Source organism: Eptatretus burgeri, chromosome 6 (assembly GCF_056783735.1).
Source record: "Eptatretus burgeri isolate ZD-2024b chromosome 6, Ebu_testis_v1, whole genome shotgun sequence".
Lineage (NCBI taxonomy): Eukaryota > Metazoa > Chordata > Myxini > Myxiniformes > Myxinidae > Eptatretus > Eptatretus burgeri.
This window is the reverse complement of record NC_140966.1, coordinates 26,375,960-26,398,727: the sequence shown is the minus strand read 5'-3', so window position 1 is coordinate 26,398,727 and position 22,768 is coordinate 26,375,960. Positions and strand designations below refer to the sequence as shown.

General features: G+C 40.9%; 1 protein-coding gene and 1 pseudogene across 7 annotated transcripts in view; one reads left to right on the top strand and one right to left on the bottom strand.

Annotated features, from left to right (window-relative positions):
• ITFG2 (integrin alpha FG-GAP repeat containing 2) overlaps nt 1-22,768 on the top strand; it is a 106,609-nt gene that overhangs the window by 33,302 nt on the left and 50,539 nt on the right. For all 7 annotated transcript variants that reach the window (XM_085884359.1, XM_085884361.1, XM_085884362.1 and 4 more), the window contains exons 5-8: nt 7,363-7,496; nt 11,721-11,863; nt 14,029-14,114; nt 17,412-17,468. In XM_085884359.1, coding sequence (XP_085740485.1) covers nt 7,363-7,496; nt 11,721-11,863; nt 14,029-14,114; nt 17,412-17,468 — 420 coding nt within the window. The remainder of the gene's footprint in view (nt 1-7,362; nt 7,497-11,720; nt 11,864-14,028; nt 14,115-17,411; nt 17,469-22,768) is intronic.
• Nucleotides 14,341-16,672, bottom strand: LOC147024426 (uncharacterized; annotated as a pseudogene).

Sequence of the window (22,768 nt, the reverse complement as noted above, 5' to 3'; positions counted from 1 at the left end):
AGCCATCAATGATGACTGCATCTCCCCTTGGTTCTCTGTCTGGGATGTTCACTTGCGCTTCAAGAATTTCAGCCAGCTGTGACTTCAAAAATTTTTTTTTTTTTTTTCAAAATTTGGATTTTCAAATGGCCAATCAGGCAGATTTGATCAGAGAGCCTTGCAGAACATAAATGCCAAATTTGATGCTTGTATCATAATTTGCACGATTTTTCTACTATCTACTACACTAAATGGGGGTTTCCCATTGGAAGATCACCTATGGAACCTCTTGGAGCCATTGCAGTGGTTACAGATCTAAAAATTCCCCCCCGTGTGGGGGTGACGGTCATCTCTATAATACCACAAGTTCCCAATGTTCAGTTATGACCAAAGACTACTGCACAGTTCCACTGCGCAGCTCGAACTGCAAAGTTTGGTTAAAGATGACTCGGCATTTTGGCACGCACGCACAAAATTATATTTTGAAAATAAATGCCGACGTTTACGTTTCGGGTTTTGAAACTTTGCACCTTCGGCGGAAAATGTATAAATATACAAGGTCAGCTGCTATGCAATGACACCATTCACTAACTTTTACCATGCCCAGTAGAGAATCCTGAAGGTAGGGCAGTTTTTGCAAACTTTGAAGTCACGTGACGCGAAAACGAAAGTGAAATTCGAAAATCTGTCCCGACCAAATTTAGATATTGTCCCATACATTCATATGCCACAATCAAATTCAAGATTGCTTGAGAAATGTAGGAGGAGATAGAATTTGAAAATCGTCATTTTCGCAACTTCAAAAGGCTCGTGACCTTGACCTTGACCTTCGGTGACCTTGAAAGTCATACCATCGTGTACGTCTCATCGACCTCTATCAGGATCACTAATGACCAGATCTCCTGCTTAAACTTCATTGTGAACGGACGGATCGAAGAACATCGACACCCATATTATAAGGTCATGCTCGAAGAGACGACCTAAAAAGGTCTTTTTGAGACATGGTGGTAGATTTGTGCTCAGCTTGTATAGAGAAGTTCAAAGTTGACCAGTGTGGTGCACCAAATTATTTTTCTTTTGACAGAACACACCATCTCAGTAAATTATTTTCCTGAAAATTATTTTTTAAATTCAATCGTGCAATCAGTTGAAGTGGACATGAAGCGATGCTTCTGTTCACTCGTATCAAAACTAAAAAACACTTCTGCTGTTTTATGTTACCTTCATACGTATAATCTTGTGCTAATTTACTTATGTTTCACGATGTATTGCTTTGAACTTGTTGATCAAACAATTATTTTAGAGCTATGACTTGACATGGTAATTATTTTATTGATATATATATATATATATATATATATATATATATATATATATATATATATATATATATATATATATATATATATCTACAGTGGGGAGAAACAAGTATTTGATACACTGCCGATTTTGCAGGTTTTCCCACTTACAAAGCACGTAGAGGTCTGTAATTTTTTTTTATCAGAGGTACACTTCAACTGTGAAAGACGGAATCTAAAACAAAAATCCTGAAAATCACATTGTATGATTTTAAAATAATTAATTTGCATTTTATTGCATGAAATAAGTATTTGATCACCTACCAACCAGTAAGAATTCCGGCTCTCACAGACCTGTTAGTTTTGTCTTTAAGAAGCCCTCCCATTCTCCACTCATTACCTGTATTAACTGCACCTGTTTGGACTCGTTATCTGCATAAAAGACAGCTATCCACACTCAATCAATCAGACTCCAACCTCTCCAAAATGGGCAAGACCAGAGAGCTGTCTAAGGACATTAGGGACAAAATTGTGGACTTGCATAAGGCTGGGATGGGCTACATACAGGACAATAGGCAAGCAGCTTGGGGAGAAGGCAACAACTGTTGGTGCAATTATTAGAAAATGGAAGAAGTTCAAGATAACAGTCAATCTCCCTCGGTCTGGGGCGCCATGCAAGATCTCACCTCGTGGAGCCTCAATGATCATGAGAAAGGTGAGGGATCAGCCCAGAACTACACGGCAGGACCTGGTCAATGACCTGAAGAGAGCTGGGACCACAGTATCAAAGAAAACCATAACAAACACACTACGCCGTCATGGATTAAAATCCTGCAGCGCACGCAAGGTCCCTCTGCTCAAGCCAGCGCATGTCCAGGCCCGTCTGAAGTTTGCCAATGACCATCTGGATGATCCAGAGGAGGAATGGGAGAAGGTCATGTGGTCTGATGAGACCAAAATAGAGCTTTTTGGTTTAAACTCCACTCGCCGTGTTTGGAGGAAGAAGAAGGATGAGTACAACCCCAAGAACACCATCCCAACCGTGAAGCATGGAAGAGGAAACATCATTCTTTGGGGATGCTTTTCTGCAAAGGGGACAGGACGACTGCACCGTATTGAGGGGAGGATGGATGGGGCCATGTATCGCGAGATCTTGGCCAACAACCTCCTTCCCTCAACAAGAGCATTGAAGATGGGGCGTGGCAGGGTCTTCCAGCATGACAACGACCCGAAACACACAGCCAGGGCAACTAAGGAGTGGCTCCGTAAGAAGCATCTCAAGGTCCTGGAGTGGCCTCGCCAGTCTCCAGACCTGAACCCAATAGAAAATCTTTGGGGGGAGCTGAAAGTCTGTGTTGCCGAGCGACAGCCCCGAAACCTGAAGGATCTGGAGAAGATCTGGATGGAGGAGTGGGCCAAAATCCCTGCTGCAGTCTGTGCAAACCTGGTTAAGAACGACAGGAAACGTCTGATCTCTGTAATTGCAAACAAAGGTTTCTGTACCAAATATTAAGTTCTGCTTTTCTGATGTATCAAATACTTATTTCATGCAATAAAATGCAAATTAATTATTTAAAAATAATACAATGTGATTTTCAGGATTTTTGTTTTAGATTCCGTCTTTCACAGTTGAAGTGTACCTATGATAAAAATTACAGACGTCTACGTGCTTTGTAAGTGGGAAAACCTGCAAAATCGGCAGTGTATCAAATACTTGTTCTCCCCTCTGTATATGTATGTATGTATGTATATATATACATATATATATATATACATATATATATATATATATATATATATATATATATATATATATATGTACGTATGTATATATATATGTATATATTGGGTCGCTGAAATTGGTGACCCTTATTGTCAGTAATTCTGTCTGTTTGTTTGGATGTTTGTTCGTTTGTCATCAGCATAATTGGTAGTAAACGTGGGCTGATTTTGACCAAACTCGAGTGGTAGGTACATCTTTTGACATAGTGCTTTGGAAATTGTGATGGTTGCTCGGGACGCTTTGGTTCCCTAGCAACAACCGAAAAACCTTCAAAATTGGTACCGTTCACCCGAAATCGATTCCGAAAGCCATTATCCCACGTTGGGTTATGAAATTTGGCACGAATGATCTACAGGTGATGCTCTATCCAATATATTCTGGTTTTTGTGATATATGGAATACTTTACCTGCAGCACCCCCTACAATTACGGTATGCGCGAAAATTGGTGAAAATTGAAGGGCCCCTATCGACCAGGTGAGTGCATCGATACGAATGAAACTGCAGGTTCGTGGTACTCAATGAGTACTACAACTTTACCTCATGACAAATTGATAGATTTCGCTTAGGTCAGGGGTCAGAGGTCAATTAGTGCAAAAATCGATCATATGCGAGAGCTGGAGGTGCCTTCGCGCCAAATGCTACTCCTCCTCGGTTATGGTTGGATGGTCATGAAAATTCACACTAATCGTCTGGAATACATTGTGCACAAACGATCGAGCCGGATTTTCGATTTAGATCTTTGTTCACCCACAGCACCCTCTCGAACTTTGGGGATTTCCGATTTCAAACCGCATTTTCGGTACTTTTCATTCAAATGGATACCGAGTAGTTATCAGGAGTTGGAACTGGATGAGATTTAATATGCATAATCGTAAGGTGATTCCCTATCTGCTTTATGACATCCATTTTGCTCTATATCTTATAGTTTCCATGCTCAGCGAACCATTGCCGCCAACCGGCTTGTGTATATATATTCTTCTTCTTCTCCTTCTCCTTCTCCTTCTCCTTCTCCTTCTCCTTCTCCTTCTCCTTCTCCTTCTCCTTCTCCTTCTCCTTCTCCTTCTCCTTCTCCTTCTCCTTCTCCTTCTCCTTCTCCTTCTCCTTCTCCTTCTCCTTCTTCTTCTTCTTCTTCTTCGCCACAGCGGATCATCCATGATGATCCGCATAATGATTTGGTACAGGTTTTACACCGGATGCCCTTCCTGACGCAACCCTGGTCGCCTCTTACGACACAGGGATATGGTACACCTATTCTAACCGGGACATACACCAGGCCCAGTACACTGGTACTCACTTCACCGACCTCAGAAGGATGACAGGCTAAGTCAACCCCCTGGTGTATTAATTCAAGCGGCCAACGCGGCTTGAACTCAGAACCTTTTGTATCCCAAGCCACTACCCTAACCACTATGCCAACACCAGGCTATATATATATATATATATATATATATATATATATATATATATATATATATATATATATATATATATATATATATATATATATATATATATATATATATATATATATATATATAGTTGCGAATTAGCGCCCGCCGGCATGCGAACAGCCATGTAACTCGAATCACGGCACGTTGCACACCGGACGGACAATTCAGTCGTGACCTTCGAGGAACAACGCCGGGAGCTAGTCACGGGTGGGGGTTTAACCTCACCACGATCGTGCCAATTGCCCACCCGCGCAGGATAGGGTTGCTCGCCAAATTCGATCTACCTAAGTACCTGCGCGAGTGGTCTACTGGGCGATCGTACCACGCCACAGGCTGAATCCGGACACGAACCGCTTAAGCGGTCCGTTCCATGCTACAGTGATAACCGAGCGGTGTTATCGTCGGCCTTGACTGTTCCGATTAATTACCGGGATGTTGCACCCACTACGAACCCCTTACGTGATGCAAGATGGAGCTTCAAATGGAGAAAAGACGAAGCGAAACGGGCACAGTTCAACAAGCAAGCATTTTATTCCGCGGCACACCGAAAGCACGTATATACAACCACAATAATCAAAATGCACATAGAAAGCAAAGGAAGGGTTAAAACCGACTACACGCGTACACACGGGAACACTTAAACAGTTCTACTTCACAGACGGCGCCAACACACATTTACACAAAAGCAAAAGAAAGAAGTCACCCTCACAGACAAGGAGGCAGACAGGCCCGTAGGCCAAATGTGCGCGTGGCCTGGAGGAGCGGCCAGGTCCGCGAGACCGGGGAGGTCTTACCCGCGTCCTCGTGATGCGTTGGCGGGCAAGCCGCAAAGTGTCCGCGCCGCTGTGCCCCGACTCCATGCCCCTGGCGTGCTTGTTGGCACCACATTTGGGGTGGGGGAGGAACGGGGCCCCCCTTTTGCACTATCTCAGCGCGGGAGGAAGGGGAAATTGTTGATGCCCTGGGGGAGGGGAATGGCTGGCTGGTTTGGGTCCCGCGACGAGACGAGCGATCCCCCACACCGCAACCTCGTCGCCGACCGCCGTCCTCCTTGCCTTGGACCCGAGCTTCCTTGCCCCGACCCGCCGCCTGCAGCTCCACCGCGCGCACTCGACTCAACTCCACCAACGCAACGCTCCTTGTCTCCAAAAGCAACTCCCCTCGACCTGGTAATTCTCGCGCCTTTATCGCCGGCAGGAGAAGCCGATATGCAAATATGCGGATCAAAATGCGATTGGAGGCGGGGCCACGCCACCCTCTGTTCAGCCATTGGTCAGGCAAAAAGGGGCGTGAACCTCCCTGGATCCGCATATTTGCATAAACGGACTTCACCTATGCGCGCTTGGAGGCGCGGCCAAGCCGCCTCGCGTTCACCCATTGGACGGAGGGGAAGTGGGCGTGAAGCATTTCTGATCCGAATTTTCCCCTCGGAAAGGCCGCCATTCGCGCTCGCGGCTCGGTGCGTTCGGCACCAATCGCCGAACGGGCCCGAGACAGCCCGACGTTCAGTGTTCACATGCAGCGCGAGAATGGCCGTAGAAGCGATGATGTGGGATGAGGTTGTGAAGGAAAAGGCGAAGGTGGTGGTGTGGAGTTGTTGTTGTGTGGTTGGCACTGTGGTGGGGATGGCGTAGTTGTTGAGATGCTGTTTGTTTGAAATAAAAGATAGAACAGAAAAATGGCTAACTCAAAGCGTTGCAGCCCAGATGGATCACATAAATTCCCTCTATACAACTGGTTTGGGCTAACTACACATGTACCTATGGAGATATCTCACCTGAGGGCCCTTTATGGTGTAATGCGAATTTCCACAGCCGTAACACTATATATATATATATATATATATATATATATATATATATATATATATATATATATATATATATATATATATTTATATATTTATATATATATATATATATATATATATATATATATTTATATATATATATATATATATATATATATATATATATATTTATATATATATATATATATATATATATATATATTTATATATATATATATTTTTTTATATATATATATATATTTTTTTTTATATATATATTTTTTTATATATTTATATATGAGCCTGGTGTTGGCGCAGTGGTGAGGGCAGTGGCTTGGGATCCAAAAGGTCCTGAGTTCAAGCCCCGTTGGGCCACTGAATTAATACACCAGGGGGTTGACTCAGCTTGTCATCCTTCCGAGGTCGGCGAAATGAGTACCAGTGCACTGGGCCGGTGTATACCCCGGTTAAAATAGGTGTACCATATCCCTGTGTCGTAAGAGGCAACCAGGGTTGCGCCAGGAAGGGCATCCGGCGTAAAACATGTGCCAAATCACTATGCGGATCATACGGATGATCCGCTGTGGCGACCCCGAACAGGAGCAGCTGAAATAAGAAGATATATATGTTTGTATATATATATATATTTATTTATATATATATATATATATATATTTATTTATATGTATATATATATCCTCCTATATGTATATATATCATTGGCGTAGTGGTTAGGGTTGTGGCTTGGGATCCAAAAGGTCCTGAGTTCAAGCCGCGTATGCTCCAATCTGCTGCAATCACTATATATATATATATATATATATATATATATATATATATATATATATATATATATATATATATATATATATATATATATATATAATGCCTTTGTCAGACTGTAGACTGATGTACCAATTAGTTAATCAAACCAGCACTTTAGTTTCAAAACTTTTTACTTTGACAAGGTTGCTTTAACATTCAGGGTGACACATTTTAGCTGAAACCAACCTGTATTCGGTTCTGGGATGATGCTGTGTCATGTGTACTTATTCATACAGATGGCGATGGGCTGTGTGAGCTTGTCATTGGTTATACAGACAATGTGGTGAGGGCATTTCGTTGGCAAAGCAATGCCTGCAAAACTTCAGAGGAGCAGTTTGTACAAGTGGCAAAGTGGATCCTTGGTGGGCAGGTAAGAGAAATAACAGACTTAAAGTGGTGTGTGTGTGTGTGTGTGTGTGTGTGTGTGTGTGTGTGTGTGTGTGTGTGTGTGTGTGTGTGTGTGTTGCATTATTTCCATCTGCAGGTTTTCAGGTCGTATAGTGTCCTTTGTTTTTGGCATTTATTGTGATTCATTTTCCATCCCAGTTGAGCTTAGCCATTCCAATGAGCCTTCTTTATCTATACCCAATCTGTCCAACTCTTGTTTTTTTCTTCTGTTTTTTAATTGTTTTGTACCTCCCTGCTCTTTTATCGTTCTCCCAGTTGTCAGTGTATATTTGTTGATCCAGTAAACCCTTAAATATTGCGGGGGTTACACTCCTGTAAAATGACACAATATTCAAAACCACGATAGTTGAAACTAATTTCCTGTGGGAATAAGGGGGTTATGTTCCTGGGCTTCGAGAAAATATTGAAGAAGGTGGGTGGCAGCCAAAAAATAAAGTTATGCTCTGTTTATATAATTATCATTAATATTGTATGCCTGAGTCATTGTATGGCTGAGGCCAGGGTTGTTTGACAAACTCCATATGTTTCGTTGTTTAGGACGTTCCTGAGAGTTCCATGTACGAAACAAGGGATGACTGAGCTGAGAACAAATTTGGAAATGGCAAGAAAATGCCTTAACCGCTTTAATTATACTAAAATGGAACCTCCTCGTTACTCGAACTTAATTTCATTCTTGACACTTGAATTACATCATGGATTTCCTCCTTATTATATTGCAATCATCCAGCTATTTAAGCAATCCTTTTTTTGTCTCGAGCTGCTTTGCTAATATTGTTTACGGACTCAGGGTTCGAGGCTCGCCATGAGGGGAAGCACTCGGGTCCCTCCCAAATGCCCGGTCCTGAGGCCGCCGGGCACAGATTATTCTGCGCCTAGGTTTTATCAATTCTGCCACCGTAGGTTGCTTGATTGGTTATGGTTTCACCCCTGTCTGTGTGTGTTTGTTTGTCTGTTTGTCTATCTGTTTGTCTGTCTGTGAGCAAGATATCTCAAGTTGTGGACGGATTCGGATTAAATTTGGTGGACAGGTTGGGTGTTTGATAAGGAAGAATTGATTCGATTTTGGTGAAGATCGGAATCCGGATCTGGATGAGGATTTAAAAAAAAAAAGTGATTCTTCACCATTGAGGGATGAAGCCATCAACGGTATATCGCATAATATTTCAAATGGTTATGAATGAGTTATGACAAAACAAGATGGATGAGTTGGTGAGGTGATAAGAACAAGCGGATTAGATTTTGGTTCGTATCCAGTCGATCAGTGCGAGACAAAACATGAACTGTCCGACCTGGGAGAGGTATGCGCTCTCCTGAGTGCCATTCTACTTTGTGCTGTTTTGCCAAATGTTGCTCCATGAGTGATTTTTTTTTTCATTTGATACTTGGCAAAAAAAAAAAAATTTTGACAAGTATGTTGATCGCCTCCATTTGTTTGTGTGTTTGTTTGTGTGTTTATTTGTGTGTTTGTCTGTCTGCTGACCTCCAGCCCAAACCGCTCAACTGATACCTCTGAAATCTTCATTGATTAATGTCACCGACCCTGCGACAGTCCAACATTGAAGTTTCATAAAATTTGTTTGACCGAAAAGGTCTTCATAGGCCAATTTGAGCCAAATTTTCTGAAATCCTTAACTTTCATTCGATTGACTTGAAATTTGAACAGGATTTGCAGATCAAGTCATTGAATTCAACCACCTATTACTTTTGAGGTTATCTTAGTTCAAAAGTTCAACGTAGGCCATAAGGTCAACCCAAAATAGGCCAATTTTTTAATTGCCTCTAAAATTGTCAATTTTCATCCGATTGACTTGAAATTTGACAGACCATTTGCATATCAGGTCGCTGAATTCAACCACCTATTCATTTTGAGGTCAACATAGATCAAAAGGTCAACATCGGCCAAATTTTCTAAAATCCTCAATTTTCATCCGATTGACTTTAAATTTTAAGAGTTTTCATGTCAGGTCACTGAATTCAACCACCGATTATTTTTGTGGACACCATAGGCAAAAAGGTCAAAATCAGCCAAAAGGCCAATTTGGACCAAACTTTCTAAAATCCTCAATTTTCATTCGATTGACTTGAAATTTGAAGAGAATTTTCATGTCAGGTCGCTGAATTCAACTATCAATTAATTTTAAGGTCATCAAAGGCCTAATTTCTAAAATTGATGGATATGGCCAAAAACTAAATGCATCACAATATCTCACAAAGTTGTGGACGAGTTATGACAAAACAAGGTAGATGAGTTGAATAGGTGACAAGAACAAGCGGATTGGATTTTGGTTTGGATCCAGCCCATCAGTGGGATACAAAATGTGAGCTGTTCCACCTGGCAGAGGTATGCGCTCTACCGAGTGCTATTCTACTTTGTGCTGTTTTGCCAAGTTGTCACTCTGAGTGATTTTTCAATTGTTTGTCCACTCGCCTCAGGCACAAACCGCTCAGCCGATCGTTCTGAAATTTTCAGAGATTATGGCCACTGAAGCTGAGATGGTCCCGCATTGCAGTTTTGTAAAATTTGGTCAACATCGGTCAAAAGGTCAATTTGGGCCAAATGTTCTTAAATCCTCAATTTTAATCCGATTGACTTGAAATTTGAACAGGATTTGCATATGAGGTCAATTAATTCAACCACCAATTATTTTTAAGGTCAACAAGGCCTACTTTCTAAAGTTGATAGATAGGGCCAAAAACAATATTATATATATATATATATATATATATATATATATATATATATATATATATATATATATACATATATATATATATACATATCATTATATATCAAAAGGTTTTCGACAAGCTATGACAAAATTAGGTTGGATGAGTTGGTAAGTTTACAAGAACAAGCGGATTAGATTTTGGTTTAGATCCAGCCCATCAGTGGGATACAAAACGTAAACTGTTCAGCCTGCCAGAGGTATGCTCTCTACTGAGTGTCATTCTACTTTGTGCTGTTTTCCCAAGTGTTACACTATGAGTGATTTTTCATCTGTTTGTTTGTCCAAACAGAATTTTAGTGTTTTTCTCCATAATCACTTGTCGGATTGAGACAAAATTTTCACCATGTAGAACTACTCATGTAGAATGTTCTAATGATAATTATGATGTCATAGGTCACTTGGTGTGGCAGTCATGTTGGAAAAAATGGAAAAACTTTGGACCCTCTGTATCTCTAAAACCACACCAAGGAAATAATTGAAACTTGGCACATAGCAAGTACTCCTCATGGGGAATAAGTGTGATTTTTTTCAATAATGTCAAAGGTGCCTTCGTTGTGACATCATAATTGCATATGTAGAATGCTACATCTGATCAAAATGAAAATTGAGGGTCATCTTGGGATAAAATGGTCCATAGAAAAAAAATTGATGGCATCATTGGTCACGTGATTCGGCAGCCCTATTTTTTTTTTTCAAAAATCTCTGAAGTGGCGGAACGCATCAAGGCGTAACTTTACAAGTATGACCGCCTTTCAATGAGGAACAAAAGGTTTACACATATGACGTCATAGATCAGATGGTTTGGCGGCCATATTGGAATTACCCTCAAACCTATAAAATCTTATTCTCCAGAACGGCTGGACAGATCGAGGGGAAACTTCACACAAATGTCCCCCAAGCCATGGGTGTCCAAGTTTGTTGAGGAATAATTGATAGGTCACATAGTTTGGCAGCCATATTGGATTGAAGAAAATATAAAAAAGTTTTCTCTGGAACCGCTTAATCAATCGATGTGAAACTTCACAATTATGATCTAGTATTGATGGGGAATACATGTTTTGAATTTCAATTTGATTAGATGCATGGTCTGGCAGCCAGAACTGTTATTTTTTTGATCTGGGTTCTTTTTTTAATGTTGTTTTGATTGAGTCATTAATGTTTTTTGAATCGGCCTTGTTTGGCTGCGCCTGGATGGGTTTGAGGGTAGAGGAGTAGCAGCTGAAATGTGAATCCTATCCTGGTTCCTCATGATGACTTCATCTTTGCCTTTTGCTTGTTTGGGTTCCTTCTGAATTTTTTAAAGTGATTCTTCACCATTGAGAGATAAGGCTCAAAAACGATATATAGCATGATATTTCAAAAATGTATTGGGCCAGATATCTTCTCGTGGATCAGGCATTATGGGGCGGAGGTATGTGCAGTGCCCTTCTAGTTTTGTTTCGTTTTCATCCATGTAGGTTTCCAATTTGACTCTGAATGACAGGAGTAATGGCCCTCCAGAACTGATGGCTTCCCAGCCTGGGTGCACCTATACCACATTGCTTTTCCAACCTGCATTAGGCCAGGTTGGACCCCCTACTCGAGACTGTGATGAAAGCAGGTTGGTGAATAATAATAGTAACTTTTGCTTGTCAAACTTAAAATTTTACTTTCTAATGAAGCTTTGTACAAACTTTGATAATTAATTGCATTGTACTTTAAAATACTTGGTAAGACTGAAAATACTTGTAATGTTAAATAACTGTGGGAAGTCTCATCATGCCCTTACCCAGCTACTTGGGGTTAAGCCTGGTGTTTGCTTGAAGGTTAAGGTGGCTGGCTTAAGATCTTCGGGTCTTGAGTTTGAGCCCTTGCTGAGCCATTAAATAACACCAGGTGGGGCTTACTCAGCCTGTTGTCCTTCCGAGGTCAGCAAAATGAGTACCAGCTTACTGGAAGTACCAGCATACTGGAAACGGGGTACTGCATCAGCGGCACAGCCGCCCTCTCAGCAATGATGCTACCAGCAGCTGCAGGCTGCATGCAAAATAATGAAAACTTGTGGTTTATGTGATGCTCTCCCATGAGCCTGCGATTACAAAATTGAAGAAAAACAACACTTTCATACCTCTCATTTAATGTTTCACCTGTTTTCTGAAGTTTCTTCATTACAGCCTAAACTTTTATAATGGTATTATTTGCATTTAATTGCACTCTTTATGTGATGTGTGACAGCAGTATGTTCTTCATTCACAGATTTAACGAGAATGGCACTTAGTAGCGTGCAAACCTACACCAGGCTGAACAGTTTTGGTTTTGTCGCCCACTGATAGATAGGCCAGATCTGCATCCGGACCTGAACCAAAATATCATCTGGTTGTTCTTGTCACCTACCCAACTCATCCACAACGTTTTGAAATATTGTGCTATATTGCATTTCTGGCCCTATCTCTCAATGGTGAAGAATCATTTAAAACGTTGCAGTATCCATATCCGAATCTTCACCAAAATCTAATCTACTCATCCCTGTCACCATCCACCAAGTCTCGTATGAATCTGTCAATAACTTTTTGAGATATCCTCTCACAAACAAAAACAAACAAAAAAAGATGTCGTGAATGGCATGATACTTGCGAAATCCCTAAAACAAATTTAACCTTAAAATAATTGATGTTTGACTTGAATGAACAATTATGAAAATCCTCTTCAAATTTAAAGTCAAGCGGATGAAAATTGACAATTTTAGAAATTCGGCCGATGTTGACCTCAGAAATAATTGGCTGGTTGAATTCATTGACCTCATGTGCAAATCCTGTTCAAATTTCTTGTCAATTGGATGAAAATTGAGGATTTAAAAAATAAGACAAAGTTGTTGACCTTTTGACATCAACAACAGGCTTCTTGCTTATGATTAATTCTACCATGTGACATTTCATGAAGATCAGTTTAAAATTGTAATCTGGAGGCAATTGACGTATAAATAAACAGACAATAACATACAAGACCAACCAATATATACTGTCGTTGAAAAATCTTCGATTTCTATGTCAATAAATGAATCCTAAAAAATATACTTGAAAAAGCTGTATCTAAAGTACTATCTTTATAAAGACTGCAGTGGTGTAAAGAAAAGACCCACCACCACGTACTCGTGGGCCAAGTCATGGTGACTTGTGAGGGGCACATAATGCTGGTTGCAAACTGACACCCACATTTCATGTTTGCAAATGTCAGAAATAAGAAGGTAATTAACATCCACCAATGCAAAAGGTCCTTTCTTCCAAATGCGAGGAAACTTAGACATAGACTGAGGTTGTTTGGCCCATCATGCCCTTGCCATGTTCAGAGTAAGACCTCACACAATAATGAGTTGGTGGGGGGGGGGGTAATTTAAGGACAATGGGGAGGGAAAATGAGCGAAGGTGCAGACCTCGAGACAGTGTGACTCTAACTAGCTTACTTGTATAACCATTAATCATCATCCATGTGAACTAATACATAAGGACCTATGCAGGCGTTGTAATTGGTACATTAATATGAATATACAAGTGGAGGGCGGGGAGGGGGCATGGTGGTTAACCACTCAATTCCATGCATGTTCCAGTGTTTTATTGTGTTCCAGTTGAATATACCCATTTCACAATATTGATTCAACAAACGACTCATTCTCATCCAGGAACAATTGCCATCCTTGCAGCAATTCCAGATGCCCATTTATAAACGCATTATTCCTGATCAGATGATATGTAAAAAAAAAATGTCTTTCTCTCCTCATCTCCCCAACAGTTTATCACAAATCTTTGATATAAAGTTGCATCAGACTTCTAGCCGCAGCAAGGTGGACTCGTGCATCCTTGGGAATGTGACAGCAGGTACATAAAACAAAGCATCGCCGTGTGAAGATTGTTGTGGTGATGAAAAGAATAAAGCATTTTGCTAAACTCAAGTATAAATTGCACCTTATTTTTAAATTGTCGCTTCTATTTTGTATTTGCAAATACCACCCGTTGCTTTGCTGACGAGAGAGAGAGAGAGAGAGAGAGGAGGGGGGATCAAGGAAGTGGGGTGGCGGGGGGGGGGAGGAGAGTGATGCCTCACCACACATTGCTATACACTTTGAGAGGGAGTGGGTGGAAGCGAGGCTTGGGGATGCATGGTGTTGATAATTAGTCAGACAGAGGCTCAGGGTTGTCTGCCCCCTTCCTCCATGTCTGACAACTCCAAGTGAGGACATGCTGCTTCAAACAAGATTGCTTTTTGCCACTTGTTCTCTTTTTCGAAGGCAGCCTTTACATAATGGTCATCACCTGTCAGAGTACCATCAATGGAAGAGACAAGAGGGGTCCTTGTTCCTCCCCATCACAGGGGGAAAATTTGTGTACGACTCAGGTAGTGATGGGATCTGCTTCCTTGAGGGCCCAGGCTTTCGTGTAGCTCTTTTATATTCAACAGCATCAGATATGATTCTGAAACAGGGATATACCTGTACTAAGAAACGTGTCATGAGTGGTCATTGACCTTGGGTTGTGGTCAATGTTATTGACTGCAGCTGTAGTGAACTGATTTTTTTTTTCACAGGATGAATGGACAAACAACCCCATCGGTTTCATATTGCTGAGATGCTGAAATCGTCATGCTTGTGGAGATATCAAGAACTCTGTCATACGAAATTGATAAGCCAGATGGAATAAGGTGTCCACAAGTTCACGTTTGTGTGCATATCCATGAATCATCAGGCCAAGGTATATCGGTAGCGGCCTCTCTCTGTCCTTACTGTGGAATGCACTAGTGTACCCCTGTCGTCTTTTCACTTGACTGATTATAATCTGGCCCAATTGTTGCAGTTTAAGTGCTGCTTTCCTTCCTGTCTCCGTGTCATTGTTCTTGGTATTTGTTCCATCCATGATCATGTCGACGATTGCAACCAGTGATGTGGGAAAACATCTTCCTTGCCAGCCTTTCTGAAATGACCTATCAAATGTTGCATGCTTTACCGGCATATCTCAGCGTATATGTGCAGCTTTTGCTTGGGAAATAGCTTCATCATCACACTTGTCCAAGCTTGCTTCTCTCAGCAGAGGTCCGATATCATCGTCAAAAGTCATGAAGATATCACGTCCTTGCTTTTCGGCATGGAGGCCATTGGCAAGTATTCGCTCTTTCAAATCACTGTCGTGAATTTTACTGGATACATTTCATCCCAGCTCTCTCAGTCGGTTAATGTACAATTGTAAAACATCAAACAGCTTGAAAATTGGAGCAACTGACTTATCTGCACACTTCATCTCTTCTATGTAGCCTTTATTTTCCACCAAAGCTGAAAATCCATCGGTGTTCATTTTCCTCACCTCCTCATTCTTCCAGCTGCTGGCATTGTACAACTTTGCTCAGCACTGAGAATGATAGTTGACATCCTGAGTCATTATATCACCAGAGCGAAGTTGTGATATCAGTTTTTGATCTTTTAGTTTCAGTGCACATTGTTTGATGCATTGAATAATTTTGTCATCATAGCTTCATGAAGAGGTCCAGACTCTGTTCCCAGATTCGTCACAAAAGAATCCTTTGTGACATTGGGGAGGTCTGTCTTTACGTGTCGCCTGTCGACGCATATTTGGGTGATCTGCCTCATTTGTCGATGCAGCAGTTCTTTGTACTTTTGCCAGTGGATGAGCAGACCACTTCAGGCAACAGGATGTATGCCATCGAGCATGATTTCTGGGCAGGGTGGTCGCAATGCCATCTACTTCATCAAGCTGGCACATGTCTACTGGTAATGGCTGCTCACTAAGTTCATGGAAATTTGTCAAATTGTCACCCAAATTGTTATAGCCAGCTCCAACATCTGTTTTGAAATTGCTGGACACTGAAGTGATGCGGAAGAATGTTCTTGAGACAAAGCACACAGAGTCCAATCAATAGTATCAAGTATGGACTAAATGACCACAGACTCTCACTGTGAAGGAGCTTGCACCTCTTCTTTTCTTCCACGATGAGAGCTACATCTGCTCAGGTGTCTGCAAAGAAACAAAAAATGATATAATTCCTAAAATTAATATCCATTCATTTTTAAGAAAAAAAAATGATGGTGGCATTGGATTATTTATGTCTGAAAACCTCGAAAAGGGCACTTTATTCATGTTTTAATGTCAGATTGCTGAATATATGCGACCTAATAGATTTTCGCAATTGGTGCGGTAGACATTTTGGATTTTTCCCATTTATAACCATCAGAGGAAATATTCAGCTTGACACTATGTCTGAAATAATTTAGTACATATTGTACATGATCTATGCCAATTTTGGTGCTTTTATCACAAAAGCTACAATTCTATCATGTATCTGCCCCCACTGTATCTGTGCGTGCCTTATAATGACGTGTATGGGTTGTTGGTTCCATTCCGTCTGCATGGATTTGTTCAATTTCCATGTCGTACTGCAGACAATGTGTGTGCTTGTCCTGCACCATATAAATTTACTGTTTCACATGCTTTATCCCTTGTTGTCTGTGTAATTGCAGAATGAATGTGTGCTGTGTAATTGTACTAAAAATACAATCCCTCTGTGGGATTTCCTGTGTAAATTAGTTGTGAAGGATTACAGACTGTTGTTCTTCGACGAGCTCAGATTTTTGTACTTTCTTCACAGTGCACTCCCACACATGCAAGTTTATTACCAACATTCGGATACTAAAACTGAGCTCGACCCTAACATACCAGCCATCTGTTTGGAAATCTATCAAACGTACTTCTTTGTACCATTTTTCTCGATGAGATCCTTCGAGCTTTATTTCATCGCATTGTTTAATGCATTGCAAAATAATATTCCTTCTTTTTTGTTTCTTGGTTCTTGATTTCAAGATTTTAGTGTTTGAGGGTGTTTGTTTTACATTGTTTTAATGTGTAACTTGTAATCACATTTCCTCATTACTTGGATTCGTCACATAGGAAGTGGATGGATGAACACATACAAAGAAGCTCAATTAATGAATGTTTTTCAACCTCATTTTTAACAATTCCACGATGCTATAAGTTAAGCGAAATAAAATAATAATTGGCTGTTGCACTTTCAATTTGGTGAGATTTGACAGAGCTTAGAGGTTTTAACAAATTAGTTGAAAAGCTTTCTTTCCATGAAACACAAATCTTAAAATTATCAACTTTCTCCAGGTACTTCTTTCTGTCAGTCATCCACCCCAGGAATGATCGCTCTCTGCAGCCTTGATGGTACGTATCATTTACCTTTCCTGTTTTTTTGGTAAATCGTTTTCACTGTTATGAAGATCCACCATAATCTGATGACAATGGATGTTAATGATTCAGCCAAGTAGGAATTTGAAGTTTACAACAACTAAAAGTGTGATTTGTAAAATCTAAAAGTAAAAAAGTAAAAACAACTAAAAATAAAAGCATCAACACATGTTGAGTATTCAAATGCACAGTGGCCTTTTAATGTGAAGTTAGAGCTTGGAAAATGAGCTTCAACTGATAAATGTTACAAGGTATTTGAAGTACTTTGGAAGTACAATCATTTCGACAATATAATTTGCATAAAATATTTGGCATTGCTTTTGCAGGTAAGACAGATGTATTATGGGAATTGCAGTGAGATTGGCTTTGGCAGAAAAAATGATGCCCAGCAAGACAAATCACCTCAATAAAATTGTTTTTCAACCCATATTTAAATTGACTTGTGGATAAAGCAAAACTAATGTTTATCAGGATATCACTTGTAAAAGAATACCTGAATCCTTTAAAAGTTAAACTTTTTATACTGCCAGTCAAAAAATATAGTAGGATGTTAAGTTAAGTCCCCCCTCCCCCAAGGATGAGGGGGACATCACATTCCTATAAAATGCAGATTTCAGACCAAATATAATTTTCATTAAAGACTGCAATATGCAATCAGCACATCAACAGAAGTTGTGAGTATCTCCTCCATATTCCTGTTGAGATGGCAGTGATCTCAACTTTGCAGTCCATTTTGATTCATTCATTTCCAAAAATATAGCAATATTTAACTTTAGAATACTGTTTTCTGTCTTTCTCACTTATGATAATTTCATTTGCCTTTTGTTCAAGTTGATGAGAAATTATCTATGATCTGCTTCTGTTCTCTGAACAAATTCCTGCTGTGTGTGGGCCTCTGTAATTGGCTGCATCTTGCTTTATGCTTTCATCGTTGATGCACTTTCTGATGCAGCAAAGCCTGCCTGTTTTGCTTCTAACATTCTGTAGTGTGCATCAAAAGCACAAACTTAGAAAGGGAATCAACCCACAGACATGTTTCTGGCTCGATGGCATCTCTGAAGATACCTTCTTAACAGAAGAAAAGGTAAAAAAATAAAAATAAAACCCAAACTTTATAACAAAGCTAATATCATATGTATACTTCAACCACAAGACCAAAGTACATGATCAAATAAAACTAAATGCACCTTTGCCCTAAATCCAAAGCCAGTGGTGATGCAAAACCACATCCCCCACAGGGCCAGAACGCATGGTATATTATAAACCTTTTTTTTAGTGGGGGGGAGGGGGGGGAAACAACTTGGCTGTTTCCAGCACAAAGTAGATTCACCCCAAGAGTTGAGCTGGCAAGCCGTCCAACGAGGGATTATATCCAATGGTTCCTGCTCATTACCCAGCGCACGCAAAGCGAAAAGCGGGGTCAAGCAATTGGTTCATGTCCGTCCGTCTGTCTATCTTATCAGTTTATGATCGTCAGTTTATGATCAAGGAACAACTTCTTTAAATCGAATGTTATATTTTGAACATGAATTGGAACATGAATGGAAAGATTTTTTAGAACATGAATAGTGGAATGCACTAGTGTACCCCTGTCGTAATGGGAAAAGTTTGCCATTTCACCATATATTGACTGAATTTGTTCCGATCGCACATGCGCAGAGAGGAGTGAAATAATATTTTTACCCTGTCTGCCTGTCTGGCAGTTAAACAAAATTGAAAATCATTCCAAACAGGAAACTTACTGTTTTTTATGGATGGCATGATGGGCACGTACAACAGGCATGAAGAACTAATGTAATGTATTCGACAGGGTGTTGTAAAAGCCGCTGGAGAAAATGGTGGTAAAACCCAGAATTAATTTATTGATACGTCTTTAAATCTCTTTTCATCTTTATTTAAATTTAATTACACACCTGAAGACTGACGAGCACACAAATCGCCTTCATCATACATCAAAAAACCACGCAATATATTGATATATAGCATGAGATGGCATGTCTTTTGGGGTGAAGAAGAGTTGGCCATTTTGGGAATATACCATCATCTCCATCAACTCGCCATCATCAACATCGCCATCATATAATTGGATCAAATTTATAATCATGATTGTTAAAGGTAAGTTTCATGATCTTAACACAACAAAAAAAACCTTTATTTTATATTCTTCATACAGTTAAGGTGGCTGGCTTAAGATCTTAGGGTCTTGAGTTTGAGCCCTTGTTGTGCCGGTAAATAGCACCAAATAGTGAGTTGCCTCAGTCTGTTATCCTTCCTAGGTTGGAAAAATGAGTTCCAGCTTACAGAAAACAGGGGGCACTGCATCAGCGGCACAGCCATGCTCCCAGCAATGATGCAACCAGTAGCCACAGGCTGCATATAAAATAATAATAACTCAAGAAAAGAAACTTTATTTTACATTCTTAATACAGGAAAATAAAACTTTATTTTATGTTCTCAATTGCACTTTTATTCGTGAAAATAAATATAGCACAAAAACAACACACAAACATGTTAAAGGTAAAGGTTGAATAAATATTAAAGCTGAAGCCCCGAACCATATTTTCCCCATTACCACCGAAGTTTGCGGATTTGCGGTTCACGGGGATTTTTAAGAATGTCACGCCCCACGAATGGCAAGGCCCTCGTGCATATACCCGAACACTGTGCAGGGTATCATGTTCTATGAACTCTTTTGTTTGAATTGGGACTGTGAACCCATATGCCAAACCAGCACTTTCTGCAACGCTCTTGACCATTAGAGGTGCCTGCATCCACCGTTTATAAGTCCATCACATAGTTTAAGAGGATTTTTACATTTTCAAGGATTCCACCATTCGAGTCACAGTGTAGAGGCCTATGTAATTCCGTGGGCACCAGATGATAATTTTCAGCACCATATATTTTTTTCTTTCTTATCGATTTTGTAAGTCAAAAAAATCATGGTGCCAATTTTTTTGAGCATTTCAAATCTTATTTTCAAGCCAATACGTGAACTACCCCTGAATCGCACTTTTTTCGATGATAACGGTTTACTAACTTTTTTGTTTCTGGTTTAAACCTGGGCATGTAATATATCAAACTGAGCAGAATTCAGCCCAGAATGTGATAATATCAATAATGACATTGAACATAACCATAGTGGCTTTTTCCCCTGAAAATATCTGCTATTCTTCCTTTTCTCCAATCAGTTCATCTGACCACGTGCTTGTTAAAGTAAATCTCTCTCTCTCTGTCTCTCTGTCTCTCTGTCTCTCTGTCTCTCTGTCTCTCTGTCTCTCTGTCTCTCTCTGGCTGTTATTAGAGAACCACATCAGCACCGTCAAGTCAAGCATTTCACTCAGGCCGACTGGCAGGGGCTTCAAGCAGCCGTCAAACTTCTAGCCTGGTCTCCCATCTCTACTTCCTCCGACATCAACTCGTCCTGGAAATTCTTTCAAAGAAACTTGGTCTCGCTCATGCGTAAATTTATCGCATCTCATCTTCAGCTGTCCTACCCTTCCTCCCACACATGGTACACTGAAGCTTGTGGCAAGGCAGTTGTCCTGACAACTTGCCTTCAGCTAATGGAAGGCTAATCCAACTGAAGGCAATCTCAGTTCCTTCCACAAAATTCAGAACAAGTGTGTGTCTACCCTCAGGAGAGCAAGAAAACAACATCTTTCTCATCTCAAGTTTGAACTCTCAAACCTGTCTCCCTCCTCCAAATCCTGGTGGCATCCAGTTAAGCCTGTCTGGTGTATGTTTCCCCTCCATCCCGTCCCTTACCACAAATGGCCGCACAGCTGAGATTTTCCAAAGGCTGAATGCCTAAACTCCATGTTTGCTTCCAAATATTGTGTCTCAAACCCATCGCTTTCTTCACCCACCTGACCCAGTCACACCCAGCTGTCCCTGGAATCTGTGTTCCTGGACAAAGTGGAGAGCTTGCTGTCAAACCTCGACTCAGATTCTGCAACCGGTCCAGACGGCATCAGCCCACGTGTCCTGAAAACCGGCTCTGCTGCTCTTGCCCACCCTCTCTCTGTTCTATTCACCCTCTCATTTGCTCAAGGTCATCTGCCATCTGCTTGGAAATCAGCAAACATTACTGATCTGCACAAAAAGGGGCAAAAACAAAACCCTGCAACTACAGACCAATCAGTCTTCTCCCAATCATCAGCGAGGTTATGGAATCCATCATTGCTTCAGACGTGAAACCCTTCCTTTTCTCCAATGGCTTGAATTCCAATCATCAATTTGGATTCAGACCAGGTCACTCTCTCCTGGATATGTTGCTTCTGCTCTCCCAACAATGGATGGAGGTCCTCAATGCCAGACAGGAAATCCGAGCCGTATCCCTGGACATATCACGTGCTTTTGACACAGTCTGGCACCCTGTCCTGCTCACCAAACTCTTTCCTCTGGTATCCAAGGCCATCTCCATTCATGGCTCGCAGACTTCCTCTCCTGTCGCAGCCAACGTGTGGCCCAAATGGACTTCTTTCATCCCCTCTTCCTGTCCAGGCTGAAAATTTCTCAAGGTAGTGTTCCAGGCCCTGTTCTTTTTCTGGTTTTCATCATTGATCTCTCCGACTCTCTGGAAAATTATCTTTATCACTTTGCTGATGACTCTACCCTCTGCCGTACCATTGGTCATCCCTCAGACCGGCAAGCAGCAGCCTCTTCACTCACTGCAGATCTGGATAAAATCACAAGCTGGTCCAACACGTGGAACATGTCTTTCAACCCTGACAAATCTCAGTCTCACTCTGTCTCTCCAAAAGGACCGTCTGGAAAAAAATAATCTACTTTCTCAACAAGCCACTTGAAGAAGTCCTTTCATTCAAGTTTCTGTGTATCGCCATCTGCCATGACCTTTCCTGGGAAATCCACATTTCCAAGCTGGCCTCCAAAGCCAGTCGCCGACTGGGCATCCTCCGTCATGCAAATTCCTTCCTTGACACACCTGAGCTCCTAACCACACACAAAGCTTTCACCCGCAGCCTGATGGAGTACTGCTCTCCTCTGGGCTGGTGCTCCCACCTCTCACCTTTATTGGCCTCAAACTGCAGAAACCAAGGCATTTAGGATCATTGGCATCTCTGGTGATGAGGCTGTGTGTTTGGGTCTCTCACTCTCTCACTTCAGGCAGGTCGGTGGTCTGTCTGTCTTCTACCGTCTCCTCTGTGGAGATCAAGCAAAAACTGTGGGAGGAATGTGCGAGCAAACAAACAGACCGTTCTCACCTTTGTAGTAATTAGTGTAGATTATTCCTTGCAGTCAGGGTAGTATTTTTC